Source organism: Bos taurus, chromosome 17 (genome assembly GCF_002263795.3).
Source record: "Bos taurus isolate L1 Dominette 01449 registration number 42190680 breed Hereford chromosome 17, ARS-UCD2.0, whole genome shotgun sequence".
Classification (NCBI taxonomy): domain Eukaryota; kingdom Metazoa; phylum Chordata; class Mammalia; order Artiodactyla; family Bovidae; genus Bos; species Bos taurus.
Window position 1 is genome coordinate 6,099,620 of NC_037344.1, and position 26,299 is coordinate 6,125,918.

General features: G+C 50.5%; 1 protein-coding gene across 3 annotated transcripts in view; it reads right to left on the minus strand.

Annotated features, from left to right (window-relative positions):
- Window positions 1–1,004: 1,004 nt before the first annotated feature.
- The window catches only part of FHIP1A (FHF complex subunit HOOK interacting protein 1A), a 308,163-nt gene continuing 282,868 nt past the window's right edge, over window positions 1,005–26,299 (minus strand). For all 3 annotated transcript variants that reach the window (XM_002694315.7, XM_005217478.5, XM_010813681.4), the window contains 5 exons: window positions 20,662–20,852; window positions 17,837–18,970; window positions 8,007–8,185; window positions 7,432–7,570; window positions 1,005–2,208 (listed from right to left, as the gene is read on the minus strand). In XM_002694315.7, the coding sequence (XP_002694361.1) occupies window positions 1,955–2,208; window positions 7,432–7,570; window positions 8,007–8,185; window positions 17,837–18,970; window positions 20,662–20,852 (1,897 nt within the window). In that variant the 3' untranslated portion in view covers window positions 1,005–1,954. The remainder of the gene's footprint in view (window positions 2,209–7,431; window positions 7,571–8,006; window positions 8,186–17,836; window positions 18,971–20,661; window positions 20,853–26,299) is intronic.

Below are 26,299 nucleotides of genomic sequence, written 5' to 3' on the forward strand. Positions count from 1 at the left end.
CTCCACACCATCACCAGATGACGGAGAGAAGTGTAAATCACACCAAAAAGCTAAAGGGTATGGCTTCCGGAGGCAACTTGAGCATCTTATATACCCAGTGAGTCCAAACTGGAAGGTAGATAACTTACGCAAAGCAAAGCTGGAAGGTAATAAGTTACAGCCGAAACGCCATCTTTCCGCTCCTCTCTCCCCGCCTCCGAGACACTCTTTTCCAGTGGAAACTTGTGCAAATACGAGTGGGCGCTGGGAAGCCAAAAGCAGGCCAGTGTGCCCCTCAGCCGGGTAGGCAAACCGGAAGTCAGAATGCCCAGCAAATCGGTATCACTGGTTCCTTGCCTGGACCTGGAGGACTGTGAGGCTGGCTCCGAGGAGCCACCTGGCCCCAGCCGCGGCTCTAGGGGCCTCATCCCTGGGGGACTTGCCCGCTTTGGATACAGAGCTGCTTCAAGGTCCCTGAACACAATGGCAGCCTCAGCTCTGCAGCATCTCATGCGCTTTTCTCCTTCATGCCCCTGCTCTACTAGGGCCTGATTAAAACCGCACCGGCCCTCCTGAGGCACTGCTGCCAGGGTCTCAGCAAGACACCCACAAGGAGGAGAGGCCTGGGGCTTCCAATTTCCTTCCAAACAGAGCTCATCCTAGTTCACGCTTCTCGCCTGCACACAGAACAGGGCAGTGGAACCTGATAACATCCATGAATATCGGTTGTTTATGGTCTTGTTTTTTTTAGCCCACAATTATTTTGTGTGCGTCTCCCTCTCCGTGGGAGTAGACCAAGGCTCTGAGTATAATTACGCCTGGCGGAGTGGGCTGCAGAGCAGAGATGCGCTAGTACATCATGATGGGGCCGTCTAATGAGCCCCATTACTCAGAAGGCAGCGTTTCTGTGCAGAGCGAGGCCCCAGCAGGCACTTGGCTTGGCGGGGCTCCCTATGACCTGCTGGCCCTTAAATCCCAGTTCCCAGAGGCTGTGCAGTCCCTGTTTCTCTACAAAGTGCAACACATTAGAAAAAGCAAATAGATTTTTAAATAATTACCAAGGTTTGTACAGATTGTATTTAATTTACCTTTATCCTTTCCCCCACTCCATACTCCCCAAAAATACCCACCATGAGATAGTTTCACAAATCAGTTTTTCATAAAACACTTAAAAAAATAACAATGCTTGTCTTCTTACATAAGCATCAGATACCATGCTTTGTTCATAGGGTTGATCAGAGTCCTAAAAACCAAAGTAACAGTTTGCATAGGCAGAGTTCATTGTGTGCAAATCTTACTAAAATAAGGCTATTTTCAGTGTTTAGGTGGCGATACAGTGAGTAAAGAAAGCTCTCAAGCAAGAAGACATTTCCCTGCATCCCACATTCTCTCCAGCTGTGCCTGACTTCCTGGGCAGAGAGCTGAGGCCAGTGGATCTGCCTGCACCGTAAGGCAGCGTGTTGATGGAGTACAAGTGGTGCAAGCAAAACGCAAAAGGACGGATGATCCGGGCTTGTGTTGGGGGCAAGAGGGGCTCCGTCTTTACTCCTCTCTTTGTAGGGGGGGCCACGATGCGGAAGGCAGCAGGGGCAGGCACGTGTTCACGTGCTGCTGGAGGGCCAGCCCTCTGGCACGGGCACCTCCAGAAGTCACTGACCCCTGGTGATCGCTGGGTGTGACCTACTGCTGCAAGGCGGGACCTACGCTCCTACTCAAAGGAATGGGAGGATAAGGACCAAGACCGCTTGAGGAGGAAGAAAAACGGAGCCCAGAAAGCCTGCCAAAGGAGCAACCACGTTAGTGGGAAGACAAGGTGGGGAAGCCTGGCTGGAGAGAGAGGAGGTGCAGAGAAGGCCCCCCTCCCCCAAAATCAAGTATCGTCAGGAAGTCTCCAAGTAGAGATGTCTATAAGCAGCTTTGCATTCAACATTCAGTCAAGACTAACACCGCAGAAAACCAGAACCAGACTTCCAGACTACCAGCAGGCGTCGTCCGGGTCGCCCAGGATCCTGCAGCAGAGGATGGAGTGTTCCTGGGCCAGGGCAGCCAGCTCCTTCAGGAACTCAGGGAAGAGGGCGGCTGCCAGCATGGTGTCCCGCACCGGTGGGGGCAGGCTGGGGGGCGCCCCCACCACCTTGGCTCTGTTCGTCAGGAAAGGCTGAAGCACTTTTGGGGGGCCATCCAAAAAGTTCTTGCCGCTTCCTGTCCTGGAGGTGTCCTGAACGGGATCTGAAACCAGAAGGCAGGCAGCCGTGGTGAGGAGCCTCTGGGAGCCCTTCTGTCTGCCCTTAAGTGACGTGTGCGTGCTGGAAGGGGGGGAGGGGGTGCGGATGTTCAGTTCCCACTCTGACTGCAGTCTAAAGAGCCCCCCTCTACTTCCCTCGGAGACACTCAGATCCACCCAGCAGATCAGCTCCAGCATCAGGCATGTAATGAGAGTTTTATCCCAATTCCTATATGAGGCTCTACAAGAAGAAACTGTGGCAAGAATATAGGTTCATCAGGAACCCTCTGCGCCTGGGGCGAGACGAAGGGGAAAGGGAAAAGGCGTCTCCTCCCGCCGAGTCAGCCAAGTGAAGACACAGGACAACAGGGACACCGACCCTCCATGCCTCCTGGGGTCGGGGTGACCACCCTCCCTTTGCCAGCTGAGCCCTGACCACCTCGCAGGGCTGTGCAAGGCAGCCTGAGTCACACACCACGCTGCCCACGGCCTGGGCACAGGGCTCCGGCCTCCAGGGCTTCCTGCCCCGATCCCAGCCCCTTCTGGGTGGGACCTCCAGCCTTTGGGAGGAACAGAATGGATGAAGCCTTTTCGAGGCTGGAATGATGGAGAGGAAGCTGAATGCTCCTAAGACCAGACTGGGAGCTCTCCACCACCACGGGCATCTCAGAGCAGCAGGTGGCTTGGACGTTCCATTCAAGCAAGGTTTCCAGGAGTTTCAATCTCAGTTTCAATAATGTTCATCCAAGATGATATGAACCAAATTTTGTATATCCAAGTGATTTGCATTTTCATATCGCATCAGTTTACCAATTAAAATGGTTCAGCTTACCTATTTAATTCCTGAAGATCTCCAGCCTTCCTATCGATAGGAATTATTTATGTCTTCCTCCGCGCCCCTCTCCAACAGACTCATTACTCCTTATAAATCATTATATTCAAGCTCTTCATTATTTTGGCTGCTTTTTTAGAATTCAGCCCCATTTCTCAACATTCTTCTCAGAGTGTTGCTTAACTATGGTACTAAAAATTCCTGACATTTATAGTACTTTCCACATCTCACTACTATCGTCTTTAGTGTTAAAAAAAAATCCTCCACTCTACTGCTTTAAATATCCTTTTAGATTAAAGCTTATCACAGCTCATGCCATAAAGAACTGGGGAGGTTGTTGAGAATCTGCTGCTGCCTTTCAGCAGAAACTCACACTGTGCCTTGACAAGAGAGTGAGGACAGAGCGCTGACGTCCCTGGGGACACAGCCAGCCCCCAGCCTGGGGGCCACGCCGGAGCGACACCCGCCCCCAGTGCCACAGCACCCAGCTCTCAGGGACGCGGCGGGGCCCAGCCAGGAGGCCGTCCGGGATTCCCAGGGAGATGGGACCCAGGCAGCAGACCGACCCACACTGCACATGCTGGGCCCCACCTGGCACTCCCTCCCGTGTCTGCACACCTAAGGCTCACCAGGTTTAAGAAGTACCAGAACCGTGGTTAAGGGCACAGACTCGGCCACGTCCTGGCTGAGGGACATCAGGCGAGGTGGTTTACCTCTCTGTACTTTACTGGCCTCATTTCTCACAGACTCACAGAGTCAACAGGTATAACGCGCACAAGGACCTCTTGGTAAGTGTCAGCCATCACACTGCCATCAATTCAGTTGCCACTGACTCTATAAACCACTTGCACTTCCTGCCCTTGGAAGTGACCCCCTGTTGGAGCCTCCCACTCATTTTATTTACCAGCTGGGGTCTGCAGGGCCCTTCAGCCTGGTGGTGCTGTTTCTGTTCTTTGTCCTCTGTTAAGACTTTGAAGTTCCTAAGAGCTGAGCCCCTAAACACTGTGTCCTTCATGCCCGCCCCCCCCCCAAACCCCCACACTCATCCACAGAACAGCTAACAGACATATGCTGAATGAATGAGGGGAGGAACCCGCCATTGTCAGCTGCTCCCTGCACCTCAGCTCCCTGGAGCTGGTTCACTCCCTCATCTCCATCTTTCTCTTTCAAATTTACTCTTTCCCCGCAAAGGGCTTTTGTGGATCATTTATCTAGCTTGATCCATGAATTTTAAAAGTGTCATCGCTAAGCCTCATTTACCCAGCTTCAACCCAAGAATTAACACTGTCTTCACTGATGAAGATGGGGGCATGCCCAGTGAGGGAGGCAGAAGTCCAGCAGAAGTCCTGGCGGTGGTTCTGTCCAGCAGCATAGAGAACTCATGGTTCTTTCCTTGAGTCAAACTCAACTCAAAAACAAGGAGACTCAAGTTATGGTCCCTACCTGGCAACCAGCTAGTCACATAATGGCTCGGTTTCCTTTTCCGTAAAATGGAAATAATACCTACCTGACCCCTCCAGGACTAGCAGTCAGTGAAAGGACTCTATACGTAAATAACAGAAAATACCACCTTTGTGGTTTGGAATTTGTATTTGAGGGAAACATGAAATGCCTGGCAAGTGGCTGGGGCTCACAGACCACGAGGCTCGAGAGTGACACTGTTTCAGCACAGAAGTCCACCCGGACTGATCGAAGCGTTAGTGAGGAGGCTGGTTTCACCTGGGCCTGCGTGATGGGGCAGCTCAGGCTGCAGGTCCATGAACCATACACCCCTTGGAAAAGGGCCCAGTGTGCAGGCACAGCACCCAGAGGAGAAGTAGGAAGGGAAGGAAGTATAAATGCCAGAACCGGGAGTGGCTTCCTAAACTGTTGCCCTGGGTCTGAAAGGCCACAGCAAACGGTTGTCAGGATACTGCTGGAAGACTGGAGAAGTTAGAGAAGTGAGTTACCCTGCACCTCCGCAATGGCATCAGACAAGGAGCACAGACGCTAGACTCCCCAGTATGCGCCTCTCACGGGATTCTGATCGCTCGCTGTTCTGCGGCCCTGTGAGAACCAGGCTCCCAGGCCCATCTCATCTATAAGCAATCATATCACACACGAGTCAGTTTGTACAAGGGACAGAGACCTTGGTCATTCTGTGAGTTGAAAGATTTTTAAAGTTGAAGGGAGCTGTCACTTTGCAAACCTGAAAGAGGTTAATTAGGAGGTTAATCTGAAAAATTCCATCAAAGGGGAGTCTTCTATCCCAAGAGACGCTTCCCACAAGTCAACGTCCCCTGAGAGTCACAGGCCTTAGAAATCATCCGCCACAGCTGCCTAACTGATCACCTTATGAGGCGGAAACAAGAGCCCCTGGGCACATATCCAGCAGCCACCGCCGTCACACAGTCTGAAGCCAGGACGGAGCACAGGGTTTCAGGGACCCCTCCACCCCAAGCCCACCACCGTCACCAGGATTGTGTGGGTCCAGGAGGCCAGTCAGGGCATGAGCCCTCAGGCTCTCTGAACCAGGCACCTGGCCGACCTCTCTGGGCCAATACCTTCAGCCTCCTTCTATGAAAACGAGCTAACAGTACCCTGCATGTCCACTGCACACTGCTGTCTGAAAAGGAAAACTGTCTATGAAGGCACCTTGCAAACTGCAAAGTACAAATAAAGACCAAGCCCAGAGCGCAGCACAAGACTTGAGTTGCCTTCTGTCTGGAGGCTGCACATGGCCATGATCCCGCGTCCCATGATCATCCCATCCGGGGGGTCGGGGGGTCTGCTCCACTCCTGCAGCTGGGCTGACCCAGTGGCTTGGCCGACAGAATGCAGCAGAATCAACCTGTTAGGTGGGGGGGTCCCCATCTGGGGCCTCAAGAGACTGCACCTTCTGCTCCTGCTACCCGACACCCATGAAGCTGCCAAGTCAGGGCAAACCCACTGGATGATGAGTAACACAGACCCTCATCACCCCATCACCCCAGCCAGCAGCCACCGGTGTGAGCCAGGCCATCCCAGACGCCCAGCCACGCTGAGCAAGTGCTGCCAGCATCAGCCATGCTCGCCCAGAGCAGCAGATCAACCTGGCAACCACACAGACTCATGAGTGTGTGGGATCACTGTATCTGGAGTCTTTTGTGGTGGTTTATTACGCACAAAAGCTAACTGGCACACCACTCCCGCAGGGTGAGTCACGGCAGCATGCCCCCCACCAGGAGGGACAAGCCAACAGGCTGACTGGCACGAGGCTAGCAGAGGGCGCAGGGAACCTGCAGCCCACTTTCCCACAGACGGGGGGCTCCCCTCCATCCAAGACTGGCCACCTGCTCTTCTCCACGGCCTGTGCTTGAAGCCTCCCCCTCACTTCACCAGGGGCACAGGGCTCCCTTTCTCTCAGAGTCTGTCTTGCAGTGTTCTAATCACCTTTCACACCCTGAATTCTGCAGTCAGAAAGACCTCGAGAGACAGAGAGACAAACCTTCACTTGAGAGTCGAGGCCTAAGTCCCGTGAAGACAAGTAACCAAGAACAGACAGCTACACGGTGGCCAGGGCGTGCCGTCAGAGGGCCGGGCCTTCCCAGCTTCCCTCAGTGGTGTAACACTGCTCTAAATTACATTCCTGCTTCTCACTCCACATCTTGTTTCCCATCACTTGCTTTAGCCCGGACCGACAGCCCTGCTCTCTGTTGTCCACCAGCCACAGAGAAGCCTGACTTGTCTCAAGGGAGATGAACATAAGCCAGCTCAGTAAGAGAGACAGCTGTTGTCAAATCTGTGTGACCAGAGCTTAATCAAGGCTGGGCAGCCCTTTCCCCAGGCCCCGTGGCCAGTCCTCGGGTTCCTGTGCCACCTGATCGGCCAGCCCTCCAGAGCCCATGGAAAGGCATCTTGGAAGGTTTAAGGTGCACATAAACTTTACTTCTCTTGCTCCAGATGAACGGCTTTCACCTTCTGGAGCCCAGATGAACGGCTTTCACCTTCTGGAGCCCTGAAGCACATTTATTTGGGGCTCAAAAGTCTCTGAAAACACAATAAATAAAATGGATGCCCTCCTTGGGGTAGCACCAAACAAACAATATGCACATAAGGCTTCTTTCTGGCCCACAGGTGCCAAGTCATTCATTCTAGAAACAGCTCCCACATCAGTCCTGCCCTGAACTACCCTACATTAGGAAAACAAATGCCTTGCTAGAGCCTCCAAAGTGGGACCAGGCTGCGTATGGGTGGAGCAGACCTTCCTTTTGGTGTAAGGACACTCAGGGTGAAAAGGGAAATATTTTCTGAGATTTTTTTTTTCTTTTGAGATGCTTTTAGCATCCAGGAGCTGCTGCAGCACCCAGGACCCCAAGTCGGGAAGCTGGGGGAACAGGAGCCGCTGACAGGGAGGGACAGGGGAGGACCCGCTGACCTTTGGTGGGTGTCTCGGTGCTCGGATCGGAGAGGTCCACGCGGAAGAGCAGGTATTGCTGGGCCTGTATGAGGAGGCCAGGGAAGTCTCTCTCCACAGAGGCGAACTGTTCAATCTTATTCTTCACAGACGCGAGGACCTGTCAAAACCAGCACTAATGACTCTAATACTTCAGCACGGAGTTCTGCTCTGAGTTATCAGGACATCTGTCAGGCACAGCCCCCACTGCAGGAACGACAGGGTTTTAACTGCCTGGGTGTTCTGGGGGGAGTGGTGCTCTCAAAACATCAAATCAAACAAGCTTCGAATCTTCAGTTTGTCTAGAATGATCCACACAACCAGCGTGAAAGTACTGGGCTGGAGAGCAAATGAGAACAGGGGAGAGGGGCGGGACCGGGGGCCAGGGGTGGGGCCGGGCCCTTGCATCTGCCACGCCTCCGCAGCAGGTGTGCGCAGGCGCACAGGGCAAGGCGGGGCGGGGGGCGGGGCGGGGGGCGGGGCCTGTGCATCAGCCGGGCCTCCCCAGCAGGTGTGGGCAGGGCAGGGGCAAGGCGGTGCCTGGGGCCGGGCGGTACCTGGTACAGGGAGCGCACGCTGGGCTGGAAGACCATGTTGGTGTTGAGCAGGAAGGAGCGCAGGAGGGGCTGCGGGTAGCTGGCCAGCTGTGTGATGATGCCAATGAGCAGCAAGTTCACGTGCAGCGAGTTCTCCAGCATGTTCTCCAGCTTGGATAAGACGACGCTGATGAACGGGCCTGTGGAAGGACACGAGGCTCAGGGCCGGCTGGGCACAGGGGCAGTCTCTCCTGAAAACCAAGGAGTCAGGGGGACCACCGCGGGGCCACTGGGGGCAAATCAAGTTCAGACAAGTGCGGCTGAGGTGACCGGGTCGCCTGGTACCTCAAAAGCAAACCACAAGACATACCAACCGCCACAAAAACAAAGCAGAAACCCGTGCTTTGGGAGCTAGTATTTTGACTCTGTGAGCAGTTTTAATACTTTGAAAATTATCATGGACCTTAGAAAAAATGACCAGTGATTTAATTTTTAAAACCAAAATGTACTTTTCATACTATTTCTGTATCTCTTGGGGCTGCCAGTGCTTTAAAACATGGCACTCTTCATTCCCTAATGGTGCAGGCTATAGCCAACAGTGCCAAGACTGTAGCCCGCCAGGCTCCTCTGTCCATGGAATTCTCCAGGCAAGAACTGGAGTGGGTTGCCATTCCCTTTGCAGCGGATCTTCCCCACCCAGGGATCCAACCCATTTCTCCTGTGTCTCCTGCACTGCAGGCAGATTCTTCACCCACTGAGCCATCAGAGAACCCCTCATGCTATATAGGCTGTCATGCAAACATTCAGTCAGTTCAGTTCAGTTCAGTCGCTCAGTCGTGTCCGACTCTTTGCGACCCCAAGAATCGCAGCACGCCAGGCCTCCCTGTCCATCACCAACTCCCGGAGTTCACTCAGACTCACATCCATCAAGTCAGTGACGCCATCCTGCCATCTCATCCTCTGTCGTCCCCTTCTCCTCCTGCCCCCAATCCCTCCCAGCATCAGAGTCTTTTCCAATGAGTCAACTCTTCGCATGAGGTGGCCAAAGTACTGGAGTTTCAGCTTTAGCATCATTCTTCCAAAGAAATCCCAGGGCTGATCTCCTTCAGAATGGACTGGTTGGATCTCCTTGCAGTCCAAGGGACTCTCAAGAGTCTTCTCCAACATCACAGTTCAAAAGCATCAATTCTTCAGCGCTCAGCTTTCTTCACAGTCCAACTCTCATATCCATACATGACCACTGGAAAAACCATAGCCTTGACTATACGAACCTTTGTTGGCAAAGTAATGTCTCTGCTTTTCAATATGCAAACATTAGCAGCCATCAAAAGTTTAAGTAACAAAGTCTTCCTGCTGTTAAAGAATAGCAAACACCTACAAACTATGTTTGCCAACAGCAGCATTGGGGGGGGGGCTGTCCATCCCCCACAAGCACCAGAGAAAAACTCTTGCCAATATCACTATATGGAAGAACCGATGGAAAAGACTGTACTCCCAATGCAGAGGGCCCATGTTCTATCCCTGATCAGGGAACTAGATCCCTCCTACCATAATAAAGACCCAGCGCAGCCAAATAAATATTTAAAAAAAAAAAAAAGAAGATGAGAGGTGAAGGAGGCCTTGGCTATAATTTTAGACCCACAACTTTAAGTTGTGGAGGGGAGGGACTCAGTGCTCAGTTTGGAGAACTGGAGTCTGGTGTATCCAAGTTTCCTTAAACAAGAAATTCCCTAAGACCATAAAAGCAGTTCATTAAAAAAAAAAAAAAAAAAATAGACAAAAAGAAGCTTCAACTAACTTGGGTCACTAGAAAAATAATATGATTTCCATTTGAGTTGATTGAAGACAAGGAAAATCCAGAAAATAAATCTGGCATTAATAAAATTACTTGAAGATATTTTCCGTTTTCACCAAAAAAGTGGTCCATTAAGCAAAATCAATGAGAATTTTCTGTTTCCCCCAGTGGAGCTATTGATGATGCCTCTAAACCATGGCATGTTTTTGACAAAAGCACATAACCCCTGATGAATAAACATGCCTTGTGAAGATTTCACCAACATTAATTTGGGTTTAACAAATACTCCATCACAAGGTGCTTCGTTCACAAGCCTTGGCAGTGGGAGCGGGTAAACCTTTCTAAGAAGGCAGACGCTGTCTGTGAAAAAGTACTCGCAATTGTAGGTTCTGCCACTACAAACACAGATGCTGTCTCTAAGGCACCTTAGAGCCCAGGAGAGACATCTTGCATCTGGGTGTCAAGACTGGCCCCAACTTCCCCTTCCCTGGGAGGGGGCAGAGCTCCTGAGTCACTTTTCATGGCACAGGGAGGTCAATGAATTCTTCGAATAGAGAGCTCCTGCTTACAAAACAAAGCTGGGAGAGATTGCCAAACACATTCAGAAACTCTGGATTGCAATACCACTATGACAGCATCTTGATGGGGTTCCACCAAGAACCCCCAAAATGTCACCAGCAGCTCTACTTAATTCTAGTCTTCCAGACACATCTGCCAGGGGAAGGCTGCTGTCCTCACTCCCCAACCCCGACCTGGGCTCATGCCCACCCCGGCCCTGCTCCCCTGCAGTCCCTGGGACTCAGCATCTGTTTCCTTCCAGAGGAACAGAGACAGGTGGCTCAGATGACACTTGGGTGGGAAGAGTCTCCTTAAAACGTATCTCCTTGGACTTCCCTGGTGGTACAGTCAATAGGAATCCACATGCCATGAATAAACGTGCCTTATGAAGATTTCACTAACGTTAATACAGTTTAACAAGACATACTTCATCACAAGATACTTCATTCAGAAGCCTTGGTAGCGGAGAGGGTAAACCCAAGGGACACGCGTTTGAGCCTTGGTCCGGGAAGATCCTCCATGCTCTAGGGCAGCTGAGCCTGTGCACCACAGCTCCTGAGCCTGTGCTCTAGAGCTCCGGAACCACGATACAGGCTGCAACTACTGGAGCCCGCGTGCCTAGAGCCCATGCTGCAAAGCAAGAGAAGACACCGCAATGAGAAGTCTCTGCACCACAACGAAGAGGAGGCCCTGCTCACTGCAATGAGAGAAAGTCTGCGCAGCAACAGAGACCCAGTGCAGCCAAAATAATTAAAAAACATCTCTTTAACGAGCGCCCTCAACCTCCCGGCCATCCTACAAACACAAAAGCCGCACGGCCCAGCACTCCTGTCAGGGAGGAACCCCAGCCTGCGCCACGCCTGGGAGAGTCCGTCATCACTGTCTCACTTCAACAACAGAGCATCAGGCCAAGGTCAGCAGACTGTCATTATAATCCACTAACCCCATCAACTACAGCTTCTTAGGCATGTGCAATAAGAAACATATATTAAACCCTTTCAAGTTCCTGTTTTATTCAAGTTCCTGTTTGATTCTAGCACTTTCAAAAAACCTCCTGAGTGAAATGCAGGAGGAAGGGGAAACAGGCAAGCAGCTGAAAATGAGAAAACTCGGTTACAGTTCAGAAAGCCACTGGGAATGTGGGAATGAGCCACTGCGGGAATGAGGGTTGTATTTTTTCCCCTTCCAGAAGACAGATAAACTTCACACCCATAACATACTGAATTTTCAGAACAACGAATGATATGCCATCCCCTTCTCTCCCCTCAGGCCCTCTTCCCCTGCTTCAGTGACCCCCGCCCTGACCGGTGCTTCCTAACTCCAAGAGCCGCCACCATCATTCTGAGCCTCAGCTCCGCCGACTCCCCCTGGGAACCACCTCCCGAACGCAGACCGTCACCTCCACCTCCCCTGCCTGAGGTCGGTCTCCTCACTTGTCTGGGGTTCAACAACAGTTTTTCTATTTTAATAAAGATTAAAATGATTTAAAATTTTTCTTCTTCTAAGAGTACAGGGGTATAAAATAAAGAATAGGCCTCCTGCCAGAGGCAACTCCTGTTAACAGATCCAAGTGCATTCTTCCAGCAATGTTTCATGTATATAATAAACTATAATAATTGAGTTATCATTAAAAACATGAATCACTTATTATGTGCCAGGCAGTGTTGTAAGCACTTTTCATGTATTGACTTACTTAAATATTCACAACAACCCTACAAAGTGTGTTTATGGTTGAGTTGGCCAAAAAAGTTCACCTGGGTTTTTCCATAAGATGTGACCCAATTGAACTTTTTGGCCAACCCAACAGTTATCCCCAGGCTGCAGTCCATGGGTCGCAAGACTTGGATACAACTTAGCAGCTAAACCACCACCACCAAAGACGATGCAGAATGTCACGTGCACAGTGAGTAAACGGGGTCACGATTTTCATTCAGGCCATCTGTTTCCAGCGTCGATACTCTTAACCAACACACGGTCCTGCTTCCCAGGGCGAGAGTGTGTGTGTGTGTGTGTGTGTGTGTGTGTGTGTGTGTGTGTGTCTACCTCCTGGTGCTTTTTTAAAACAAATGATAAAATGACAGTACTGTCCACACACTGTTCAGCCTCTCGTATTTTGCGCTGCAGCGTCTCCCCCAGAGACTATGCCGTATCACCATGCACAGAGCCATCCTGTTCATTCACAAGACATCCGGTTGCCAGGGGTGTGACATGAGCAAAACAGTCCCCTACTGGTGGACGCTTGGATGACTTCTATGTAACGCTGCAATGAGCATCTCTGTGTACGCACCTCGGCCCATCGTGTGACCACAGCTGTGAAAATGCTTCTGGAAACACTATTACTCCTGCATTCTGAACCCAGATACAATGACAAGTCTCTTAGTTGGATCTTCCTGGCACCAGCCTCTCCTCACTCCAGTGCTCTCTCCACAGTCTTCAACTCTGGCCTTTCCAAACAGGAATCTGATCACATCACTCACCCACTCTGACGGGGAATCTTCAGGGCCTGGAGCACAAGCCCGCACTCCTCAGCGTGGCCTGAGGGCTCCCTGAGTCAGCGTACACCAGTCCTGTGGCTTCCTCTCTACTCCCAAGATCCAGGCCTTGTCACCCGTCATGTGGCGGCAGGCTCCTTTTGTTCACCTGCTGTTTCCCCTGCCTGACTGTCGTTCTCAGCTGCTTGTACCCAGAAGCTTCTCTTCTCTATGGCCCCGCTCTGTGGAGCCTTTCCCACTCCCCGCACTGGGCCTCCACAGGATCTGGATACTATGACTAATAATACATTTCTCACGAAGAGCATACAGTTCTTGGCTGATGTCCCCTCTGAAAGTCTACAAATCCCTTCATTTCTGAGTCCTTAGCACTACAAGATTGCTGAATGCACAAATAAATAAAGTAAATTAGATAAATGAAATGGAATGCTTTGATTTAGCTGAGTAGTAAGTTCATTTCTGCAGAAATTAGGATTCCATGGAGAGTGCATGGTAAGTCACTTCAGTCATGTCCGACTTTTTATGACCCCATGGACTGTAGCTCTCCAGTCTCCTCTGCCCATGGGATTCTCCCGGCAAGAATACTGGAGTGAGTTGCCGTTTCCTCCTCCAGGAGATCTTCCCGACGCAGGGGTTGAACCCGTATCACCTGCAGCTCCGTACTGCAGGCGGATTCTTTACCACTGAGCCACCAGGGAAGCCCTCCATGGAGAGAGGGAAGTTAAACCAAATGTTGCAGAACAAACTCAGAAGTTTGGACATGACAAAGTTCACATACATGGAGAGAGGAAAGAAGCTGTACAAGGTTCAAAGGAGGAAACAGGCGAGGTTTTAGTTAAAATTACCTATATGTATCCAAATCTCAGATTATGGTTTGTTGATTTTCAGGTGTACCATATTCAAAATATCGATGTTACTTAATATGTGATTTATTAGATTTTTTTTTGGTCCTAAGCTAACTATGTGGATCACAACAAACTGTGGAAAATTCTGAAAGAGATAGGACTACCAGACCACCTCACCTGCCTCCTGAGAAACCTATATGCAGCTCAAAAAGCAACAGTTAGAACCAGACGTGGAACAATGGACTGGTTCAAAATTGAGAAAGGAGGATGTCAAGGCTGTATAGTGTCACCCTGCTTGTTTAACTTCCATGCAGAGTACAACATGTGAAATGTCAGGCCCAATGAAGCACAAGTTGGAATCAAGATTATCGGGAGAAAGAAATATCAATAATCAGGTACGCAGATGATACCACCCTTAGGGCAGAAAGCAAAGAGGAATTAAAAAGCCTCTTGATGAAAGTGAAAGAGGAGAGTGAAAAAGCTGGCTTAAAACTCAACATCCAGAAAACTAAGATCGTGGCATCCGGTCCCATCACTTCATGGGAAATAGATGGAGAAACAACGGCAACAGTGACAGACTTTATTTTCTTGGCTCCAAAACCACTGCACTGAGTGACTACAGCCATGAAATCAAGACGCTTGCTCCTTGGGAGAAAAGCTATGACGCCCTAGATAGTATGTTAAAAAGCAGAGACACTACTTTACTGACAAAGGTCCATCTAGTCAAAGCTATGGCTTTTCAAGTAGTCATGTATGGATGTGAAAGTTGGACCATAAAGAAGGCTGAGCACTGAAGAATTGATGCTTTCTAACTATGGTGCTGGAAGAGACTCTTGAGACTGCAAGGAGATCAAACCAGTCCATCCTAAAGGAAATCAGTCCTGAGTATTCACTGGAAGGACTGATGCTGAAGCTGAAACTCCAATACTTTGGCCACCTGATTCGAAGAGCCCACTCACTGGAAAAGACCCTGATGCTGGGAAAGATTGAAGGCAGGAGGAGAAGGGGATGACAGAGGACGAGATGGTTGGCTGGCATCACTGACTTACTGGACATGAGTTTGAGTAAGCTCCAGGAGATGGGGAAGGACAGGGGAGCCTGGTGTGTTACAATCCATGGGGTCGCAAAGAGTTGGACAAGACTCAGGGACAGAACAACAATACTTTGTTTCTTCAATTTACTTAGAGCCCAGGGACAAAGCTCCTTTGTCAGAAGACTAGTATTCTAAAGAGCAATCTTCACTAGCAGTGGGTAGTCCTGCTGTCCTGGAGAACATAGCAGGCAAATTGGAAGTCCTGCTGAATGAGAGCAGACGGGGTACCCGGAGGGCAGAGCTGATGTTAGCTCTGTCCTTCCTCCCAGCAAAATCCGCCTCACCCTCAGTGGGCCAGGGCCCTCATGCTCCCCACCCTCCCTTATCAACTGGGAAAAGCCAGACTACCTAATCCTTTTTACTTATGATTGACTGATTGAATTTTAATTAAAACCCATTTACACTGAAATGTTATCTCAGCTAGAACTTCAAGCCTTTTAATTGTGGAATTAAAAGCCCTCTCCCTGTTTAAACAAATTTTCAGCCATCAGTAAATAGATGAAGAAATGTTGGAGGAGGTGGAAGAGGGTGCTGAGATCATGTCAGCCAACCTGGTTGGACCCGAAGATTCTGTGACTTCATGTAATCTGGGTGATCCAAGCAGGTGGGAAGGGGGCGTGGTCCTTCCCCACCAAGCTGTCCCCTCCTGGCCGGGGAAGGACGAGCCTCAGCTGAGGCTGCTGGGGGCTGCCTGTGGCGACAGTAATGACACAGCCCACCTCCACCCCCAGGATCACATTCAGTTGTCCCAGGGTTAGGACACCACGGCCACTTGGCTGAAAGTCCCAGAGTCAGGAGTCCCCAGAGGCCTGACTCCAAGGCCGGTCTGTCCCTCTGGGATGCTGGCTCCTTCAGAACCCTCTCCTCTAACTGAACACCTCTCAGGGGTCCCACCTCAGCTGCCCCCAGGCCTGAGGAACCTCCCTCTGTGCTGGTTCCCTCTGTGCCATGATTTCCAGATTCAGACTGTAAAAGCAGGACTCTGTGGGGCCTTCCCAGGACAGACCTCCCCCATGTCTCCTGCCTGCCTCTTATCTGCAGAGAAACTTTAGCCAAAGAAAAAAATTAATCAGAAAACTGCAAAAGCAAAGGAAAATAGTCAAGCAAGACAAACTAATAATACTTTATCTGTTAAACAACATCAAGGACCTTTTGTTCCTCTTCAAAGGCTATAGACAATATTCTAAGCGAAGTCCTGTGAGCTGTTTTGCAGATGTTCTGCAGCTGTTTTTCAAACCCCCACAAGATACAAAAAAGTTAACCACATGATGACCAGACTCTGGCCATGACCTAAGCTGCCACAATTCTGAGAACTGGCCTCAAAGTAACAGGAACAAACCAACCTGGAACTGCAGATCAACTGCACTGCGAACAACCAGGACGATGCTGGTCAGACTGCTGCGGGACTAGGTCCAAGAAGCCTGTTAGAGCTGACGGCGCCTGTTCTGCCGGTAGTCCCCTCCCTCCACCTGTGCACACCCAAAGCTCCCCTGAAAAGCTCCTGCCCCCGATCAGCAGTGTGAAGGTGGCTTTTGGACATGAGTCCACCTTCTCCCCAGGTTGCCTGCCTCCTGAATAAAGCATCTTTCTTTTCCCACCAACACGTGTCTCTCAAGTATTAGTTTTCAACCAGTGAGCAGCCAAATCTGACTTTGGTAATAATTTTACTTGGCTAATAATTTAATAATAATAATTCTACCATAATTCCTCTCCTCAAGCCACTTACCTGATACCCCAGCCTAGCTCTTTGCCCGTTCCATGATCTCTACCCACTGCTAGGGGTGTATCACTGGAACACACCCATTCTTTTATTAGAGTGATGCGTTTATGTGGATCTACTCATGTTTGGATGAAGATTTTGTGATTAACTGAAATGAGTTCCCAGGCAAAGGCATGACTAACTCCAGTGGCCTGTGCTGCCTGTACACAGCCACACTGACTCAAGGGGTGTTCTGAGCACCTGCTGTATGCTCTGTCCACTGCTCAGGACCAAACACAGCACAGAGACCAAGCCAACAACTGTGCCCTCCTGAAGCACACAAGCCAGTGGAGGAAACCGGAACTGTTTTTTAAAACAATTAACATACAATACATATTAAAAAAATGCTAAGGGGAAAAATAAATTAAGACTAGAGGAGAAGGGGATAACAGAGGATGAGATGGTTGGATGGCATCACTGACTCGATGGACATGAGTGTGAGCAAACTCCAGGAGATTGTGAAGGACAGTGAAGCCTGGCGTGCTGCAGGCCATGGGGTCGCAAAGAGTCAGGCACAACTTAGTGACTGAACACCAAAAAAGAAGAAATGAGGCTATTAAATAATGAGACTAGACTTCTTGTGTGGTTTAGTGAGTCCTATTGGGGAAGAATTAATGGCTTTTGAAGTGTGGTGTTGGAGAAGACTCTTGAGAGTCCCTTGGACTACAAGGAGATCCAACCAGTCCATCCTAAAGGAGATCAGTCCTGGATGTTCTTTTGAAGGAATGATGCTAAAGCTGAAACTCCAGTACTTTGGCCACCTCACGTGAAGAGTTGACTCACTGGAAAAGACTCTGATACTGGGAGGGATTGGGGGCAGGAGGAGAAGGGGACGAAAGAGGATGAGATGGCTGGATGGCATCACTGACTCGATGGACATGAGTCTGAGTGAACTCCGGGAGTTGGTGATGAACAGGGAGGCCTGGCGTGCTACAATTCATGGGGTCACAAAGAGTCAGGGACAACTTAGTGATTGAACACCAAAAAAGAAGAAATGAGGCTACTAAATAATGAGACTAGACTTCTTGTGTGGTTTAGTGAGTCCTATTGACCTCTCAAGAGAAGTTACTCAATGGCAAAATATAATCTCTAATTTGCTTGGGGGGTGGGGGGCGGGGAAAAAGACAATCATTGCAAGATGATAAAATAAGATAAAAATGAAACCACCCCTCCCTGCTCCTTACAAAAATCCTTCCACCCCTCTGGTAGGTAAACTGATGATGCTCCTTACCTGCACCTACCTCACTCCTCTGATGCAACATGTACAAGTACTTTCAAAAGCAGAAACCACAAAGCAATCTGAGGGCATCACCTGTGAACGGGGTGCTCTGCGTCCTTGCAGGACGGTGACTGGCAAAGGCGGCGTCATCTCGTGCTCCGAACGGGGATGGCGGGGTCTCTGCAGGGGGAGCCTCAGCTATGAAAGAGTCAAAGTCGTCATCGTCCTCCTCCTCTGGGTCCTTCTTCCCCTCCTCCTCCTCTCCCCCTTGGCTCTCGTCTTTCTCCCCCTCTGGCTCCTTTGTGACCAGCAAGGCATCTGGTAAGGCGAGATCCTGCTCCATCAGGCCCTCAGTGCTGGAACCCAGCTCTTTAATGATCTGGTCGTACTGGGCCATGAAGTCTTCACCCTCGGGGACCGCCGCTGTCGGCTGGGCACTGGGCTCCGCCTTGGGGCTGGGGGCTGCTGACTCGGGGGTTGCTTCTGGGGTGACCTCGGGCTCGTTGGCTCGTGCTGGGTCCCTGGACACACCGTGAAGCACGGCCGAATCGTCTCTGCCATTTTCCTCCTCCGACTCCGTCTCTGGCTCAGGGCCAGGCAGGGGGCCGTTGTTCAGGGGGGCACCCTGGACCTGGGTCTGGGCGGGGGGCCTCGCGGAGTGCTCCTGTGAACCATGCACGTCTTCAGCATCCTTCTCAGCACACAGCCTGTACACCATCACGTCGTCCTGGAAGTCAGACTCCTCGATGTAGGCCCCTTTGAAGAGCAGGATGGCATTCTTCTTCATCTCCTGGATGTGTTTGGGGGGGTCCACGGGGACCGGGGGGCTGGCGTTCTCGGCATCCTCATACGGTCCGGGGGAGCCCCCGCCTGTCCCCGAGGAGATACCGGTGTCGTAGCTGTCGTCCCACTCCAGCTCCGTGTGGCTCTTCTCCTTCCCGGGAGCCAGCGGGGGCATGGGCGTCCCGGGGACCTGCTGCGGCAGCCGGAGCACAGGGGAGGTGGCGCCCGGGGCCCTCTCCTCCGGCGGGCCCAGGCAGCATGCCTCGGGGTTGGGGGAGTCTCCGTCGTACAGGGCAGACCACACACGGCAGTCCCGCATGCAGCGGAGGATGTTGGAGTGGGCCTCCCAGAGGTACTGCAGGTAGCTGATGTCCAGGGCTTTGCCATACTCCACGATGCAGGCCGACGGCGGGGAGGCCTCGGGGAGCAGCTGCTCTGCGGGCCCTGCCCCGGGAGACACACGAGTCAGAACGGGTGCGGCCCTGCGGGGCCCTGTCCCCCCGGCCACTGTGGTTCTAAAGATTTCTGACCATGATTCTCAAAGAACAAAAAACGGTTACAGTTTTAGGAAGAAAAAATAAAACCAGAAACTCTACCCTCATAGAGGATACAAAACCAACCTGGCCATCACCAGCGGAAGTCTGTTACTGGGTGTCAGCCTTCAGAGAAATGTGAGCAACCTCTCAAGCTGTCGGGAGGATTAAGTGAAGTAATGTTTCCAATATGGCACCTGCCATAGAGCAGGTAATAATTAAAAAGATTTTCCTTTGACTCTAAAGTAGAAAGCCTATATAATCCGTGAACTTGGAAAACAGATTTTCTCTAGAAAACCCTGGGTTTTTTGAAAAGCCTGTTAATTCATTCTGCCATCCTGAGAATTACTGGGAGTTTTATGTTCCAAATAGTGTCTTGCGATAAATTTTTATATTCACTACCAAAATAGCCCCTTTAACCTGAGAATGATACACTGACTGCCTTTGATGTTAAAAGCTCTCAACCATGTAACTTAAATAGCTATGCAAATATCTGCATTGAAGTTTACATTTCCTTTAGGAAAAAAATGGACTAAGACAAGGGCAAACACAAATTCTACTGTTTCTTTAAGAATCTACCAGCCGGCAGGCGCTTTATTGGTGCTATCGAATTTAATCCTCACAGGCCTATGTGGAGACACTGTTTTCTCCATTTACAGATGAAGAAACTGAGGCTCAGAGACAAAGATCACCTGAGAGCCAGTGGCAGAGCCACAGGTCAGGCCACAAGTCAAGGTCATCTCAGGTCAACCTCTCTCCTTACTTCGTTCCAGCCTCTTCATTATCTAAAATAAGGGCTAACTCTACCTTAGCTATAGCTGACTCCAACCCCCAGCCCCATGCTGTTTAAAAAGACATGTGAATATAACACATCTCATACTTGTACACTGAGGATGCTGCTAGAAAGCCTAGTGAAAACTGAGGTCTGGGGACACTGACGGGGTGAGAGCTGGGCACGTCAGTGAATACTTATTACAGCTGTAAGAAGCAGAAAAGGACCCCTAGCTAGTCAGTCATAAAAGAAACGGGACTCGCTGCCGCACTCCCTGTCTACCGAGAGAGACACACATCCAGGGAGAGATGGAATCCGGTATCCTTTTGTTTATAAAGATTATCACTAGAGAGGGCTGCCTGGCAGGCTGGGACCCGGGACCCCATGCTTCAGTGCTTACACCTGGACATGCATCTCCTCCTCCCCTCCAGCAACAGAATACAAAGACGCTAGAAGGAACTAAAAATAACTTCATGCATGCATAGATGGGGCAAATTATGAAAAACACCACACAAAAAGGCCTGAACTGAACTGCCACTCCCCCGGCGCCAGAAGCAAAAGCAGGGCACTGAGCATGGTCCTGGGGCACAGCACCACCAGGGAGGTCGGCAGCCCACATAAGCCACCCTCTGACCTAACTACCGGGTCACCCCACCCTCACCCCGTTTAAGGGACCAGCTTGGCCCCTGGCTTGGGGAGCAAGCAAGGGCATCTGTTTCTTGTTCTTGGGCTGCAGCAAGAGGCCCGGAAAGCCCTGCTGAATTCCTCCCCTGGCCTCTTGTCACTTTCTATCGCTAAAGGGTCAGGGATGCAGGTTGGCAACACCCTACCTGGGCTGTCACGCCTGCACTGTGACCAGAGAATATAATCCCTCTCCTGGTTCCCAAGTGTCAGGGTGATCCCGCTGGAGCAACAGACGGGGGTCAGGGCGAGCAGCTTGGCCGCAGACACAGAGTAACAGTCTCTCTCCTTCACAGCCCACCTCTGACTCAGCATCATGTGATTGCAAGGGATCAGATACCTGGAAGACAAAAAGGGCCGCGTTCAGTGTCTGCAGGTCCATTCCCGTGATCAGGGGGCTCATCCCTTCTGCACCTTCACTCCAGCCCCCTGGGCTCACTCCTGAGCTTCAAGCCTGACAAGGGCTGCCTTTTTCTGACAGCAGATCTAAGGACCCTCACAGTTTAGCATCCCCGAACTTCCCCTCTCTTAATGGATGTGCTGCCCCTCTGCGCCCCGGGCCTTCGCCTCTGCTGTAACCTCTCTCTGCAGCATGCTTCCCCTGCCCCTGCCAGACACCTGCCTTGTCGTCCTGCAAACTCCAAGTTCAGTGTCACTTTCTCCAGGAAGGCATCCGGGCTTCCCACTCCAAGGTGGAGACACCCTCTCCCTCCACTATGCTCATGGCTCTCTGTTAAGGCACTGCTATCAGAATCACAACTGTTTTGGCGTCTGCCTTCTCAACATGATGTGCTACCAGAAGCAGCACCTCCTTCAAGAGTTCTGCCTCATGATCCTGTGGGCAGTGCTCAGAGTGGGCGCCGGATGACAGCACAGTCTTTGCACAGAAAGGCAAAGACCCTGCCAGAGTGCCAGCCTCTCCTGTTCTCCCGTGGGGCCATGAGACTATCTTGTGCCACAGTGTTCTGGCACCAGTTCCGAAGGGGCTGTAAGGGTGGGCGGTGTCCCCACACCGCCAAGCAAGCAGTGCTCCAGGCTGAAGGTGTCCTTCGGTTCAACTCAAGTGTGGCACTGTCTACTCAGAGGCGGCAGTGGAGCCCACGGGCTGAGGGTCTGGTCCTACAAGACTCTGCAACACACACACACACACACACACTTCAGATGCCAGTCACAAGTCCAAGCTGTCACCTGTGCTTCTGAGGTTCCAACAACCCCGTCTTGGTTTGATCAATTTGCTAGAGCAGTGCACAGAACTCAGAGGCTTTTTTTTTAACTTATTAATTTTATATTGGAGCACAGCCAGCTAACAATCTTGTGACAGTTTCCAGTGGACAGCAAAGGGACTCAGCCAGATATACGCACGTGTCCATTCTTCCCCAATTCCCCTCCCATCGAGGCTGCTACGTAACACTGAACAGAGTGCCCTGTGCTATACAGTAGGTCCCGGCTGGTTCAGTTCAGTTCAGTCGTTCAGTCATGCCTGATTCTTTACGACTCCATGAACCACAGCACGTCAGGCGTCCCTGTCCATCACCAACCCCAGGAGTCCACCCAAACCCATGTCCATCGAGTTGGTGATGCCATCCAACCATCTCATCCTCTGTTGTCCCCTGATCCTCCTGCCTTCAATCTTTCCCAACATCAGGGTCTTTTCAAATGAGTCAGCTCTTCGCATCAGGTGGCCAAAATATTGAAGTTTCAGCCTCAACATCAGTCCTTCCAATGAACACCCAGGCCTGATCTCCTTTAGGATGGACCCACTTAAAATACAGCAGTGTGTACCTGTCCATCCCAAACTCCCTAACTATTCCCCCACCACCTAAGTTTCTTCTCTAAATCTGTGAGTCTGTTTCTGTTTTGTAAATAAAAAACTCAGAGACACATTACTTACTAGGTCACTGGTTTTTAGGAAAGGCTGTAACTCAGGAACAGTCTGATGGAGAGATGCAGGGGGTCAGCGGTGGGGGAGGCTATGGAGGTTCTGTGTCATCTCCCGGCCCCTCTCCCCCAGCACCTCCACCAATGGAAGGCTCTCCAAAGCCAGCAGTTGTGGGGCTTTATGGAGGTTTCACTGTGGTCATGGCTAATTTTGAATCACTGACCATTGGCACTTAATTCAACCTTCTCCTCTCCCCGGGTATCAGGGGCTTAGAAGAAAAAGGACAAAGACCAAACATGTATTTCTTCTTATGAACCACAACTTCACAGCTGCCCAGGGCTCAGCATGGAGCACTGGGCCCCGTTTCACACCAAACACTCTTGGGAGTGGGTGACAAAGCATCTCAGGATCATCACACAGCTGGAGACAAGAACACGTGGGCAGTCACTTCTGACACACTCGGAGCACACTGGCAGGCTGCGAGGCTGCAATCAAGAGCGTTTCAGTGGCCTCCTTTCCTAACGGGGGGAAAGAGCACGCTGTTTGTTTAAACAAAGATGGAACAAACCTGACGGAAGCCTCACGGCCAGAGCCAAGTGCCCCACGTTTGTGCGGGAGCCAATTCCAGAGACCCTGAGCCCTGAGGCGGACAACCGCAATCTTCAATAAACCTGCATGTTTTTGTTTCTGTATTTAGCTTTCAAGAGAGAGGCGGTACAGAGGAAAACAAGCCATGATTAAGGATTCAGAGAAAAAGATAAAAGTACAACTTCCAGGGTATGTCCCGAGGCCAGTAAACGTTGAGCTGTCTTCCACAGCTCCTGCGGATCCACAAGAGGAAAACCTATGTTTGCATTAATGACTGACCTGCTGCAAGTGCCTGGGTCAAGGAGGAAAAGAGATTTCATTCTCTTCATAGCATGTTACACGTTGGTCTTTGTAACGTTCATGGTATGAAATGACAAGCTTGCCACTGAACCTTCAGTTCTCAAAAAATAAATCAAGGACTTCCCGGGTGGTCCAGTGGCTAAGACTCCAGGTTCCCAATGCAGGGGCCCTGGATTCGTCCTTTGGTCAGGGAACTAGATCCCACAGGCCACAGGCAATCAAATAAGTAACATAAGTACAAATAAAGATATATAAATACATACTTAAATTGTGCTAAGTCGCTTCAGTCATGTCCGACTCTTTGTGACCCTATGGACTGTCGCCAGGCTCCTCTGTCCATGGGATTCCCCAGGCAAGAATACTGGAGCGGGTTACCGTGCCCTCCTCCAGGGAATCTTCCCGACCCAGAGATCGAACCCATGTCTCTTATGTTTCCTACACTGGCGGAGTACCTAAAAGGAGGTGGGTTCTTTACCACTAGTGCTACTACCTTTAATCAGTAAATCAAATTATGCCTCATTCAACCCAAACCTTAGCTAGACTGCCAAGTAAGGGAGACGCAGTCTCCCCTCCCACACTCATATGCACACAACACACACAGACACCTGAGCCTAGACGAGACCCCGTCACTGAGATCCAGGCACGTCCCGCGCATCTGACGCAGCAGTATTTACTTGCAAGTGCAGGTTCACGGAACTCAGAGGGTCTAAGAACAAACAGCAAAGACAGGAGAGGCAGTGTGGGAAACGGGCCCGGTCTAGCCTCATCCTCAGCCCAGCTCTGGGGATGTGTGCCTGAGTCCTACTGGCACACACTGGAGAGGAAACAGATCCTATAGGCAGGAAATGAAAGACCTCTGTTTACAAGGATCTCGGTGAGAGGAGACGCTTTGTGGATCAAGAGTGATGACAGGAGAGAAGCCTTCTCTGGCCTGCACGGTTCTGGCCCCAGGGACGCACAGGGAGGCGATGCTGGTCCAGCCCTCGTGCCCTCCATCACCCCCGAGCCCTCTCAGGAGCGGGGACACGGCAGGGACCGAGGGAGGCAGCACCGATCAAGGGCTCAGCAGAGACGCTCCTGTGGCAACTGCACCGGGGCACAGATTTGTGCGGGAGCCCGTGTAAGACCCCAGCCTTGGGCTCCCACAGAACTGATAGCTGATGCTTCACAGGGGGCCACAGTCTTAGACGAGGGGCAGGGGGGCGGGCAAGAGCCAGGGAAACCTGTCCTGTGGTTGCCGATGCGAACTCTTCTGCCGTCACAGGCGAGAGAGGCCCTGGGAAATTCACATTATACAGAATTTATATTGTATCCTTATTCTCATCATTAATTATTTAAGAAACAACCTGCTTTGATGCTTTTATATACTCCAGGAACTTGATGACTACTTACAGCTCAAACCAAGCATATTTCATGACTTAAGTTGATATACATAGATTTCTACTCTTTATTTGAAGAAGTAAAAAAAAAAAAAAAAAAAAAAATGGAACAGTGGATCAAACGTAATAGAGCTATTTATCAAATATCACCGGTGGGTAGCTTGGCATTATATTAGAATAAATAGTGATTTGGAATTTGCAACTTTGCAAATACACACTTTCCATAGAAACTAAGAATTTTCTTCTGAGTAAATCAAATAAAGGGATCCCCCAGTGGTTGAAGGAGAGGGTTCTATACAATTAGAAATTGGAGAGTCAACCCAAATGAATAACACCCCTGCATTTAAAGCAGGACTTCTACTACTGTGCTTCTATAATGCAGGACTATCCCAGAGCGAAGCGTGGGGGACCACACACTAACCACCACCTGCCCTCAGTTACAGACAGAAACTAGAAACAGAAAGGAGTCAGATGTTCCCCAAACGTCGCCCGTCGGGATTAAGTGGCTGATGACAGCAGGAGAATCACCGAGGAAACTTCGTGCAGATGACTGGCATCAAACTATCTTTTCATTTCGACGGTATTTGCCTGGGGTGGGATTTTATTTAAGTTCAGGAAGCAGTAAATATTACATAATCGGAAACTAACAAATGGCTTTAGAGGCTCAGGTTACTCAAAGCCATCCCAATACAGCAGGAAAAAAAACTATTTCCTACATTGTCCTCGCTTTTTTCATTATCTCCCTAGCCCTCTGCAACCCTGGATCCATGTTCTATGTTATTGGATATCACTCGTTAAAATAAATCATCATCACTTCTGAAACAATTCAGTGACAACCAATCAATAACAGAGCATACACAGTGCCTGCTGCTACACTGACAATAAAAACAAACAAAGCAGTCAGGTATGATGGAGCAAGCAAGATGCTTCTTAGGAGGCAACAGCAATCTCAGTGTGCACCAACGGGCAAAAATCTTAAAAGCAACGTGAGTGAATTTCAAAAAGCTCCTTTGTTTTTCAAAGATGTTTTGGCCGTATTTCTCCTATTCACCGTACCCTAAGTTGGCTTCTTTTCCCCTCTCCTCCAGAAACCTAATGCTCACAGAAGATGGGAATGTTCCTGAAGTGAACAGACAGCTTCTCTTTGAGCAAAATAGTTTCTACCTGAACACAAAAGGTGATGCAGTTCATAAACCCGACAAAGGACCAGCACCTGTGAAGGAAAAACCCCAACCAGAGTATTCAGAAGTGGCATTCAGGGCATTAAGCAACCCAGTGGTGCCTAAACCGGAAGTGTCACGAACACGGTGGGGGCGGGGGGGGGGGTGGAGGGGGGGGTGGGAGGGGGAGGGGGAGGGACGGGGGGGGCATGTAATCTGTCAAGTGTCTGCCTGTCAGGAGAAGGCAATGGCACCGCACTCCAGTACTCTTGCCTGGAAAATCCCATGGATGGAGGAGCCTGGTAGGCTGCAGTCCATGGGGTCGCTAAGAGTCAGACATGACTGAGTGACTTCACTTTCACTTGTCCCTTTCATGCATTGGAGAAGGAAATGGCAAGCCACTCCAGTGTTCTTGCCTGGAGAATCCCAGGGACGGGGGAGCCTGGTGCGCTGCTGTCTATGGGGTCGCACAGAGTCGGAC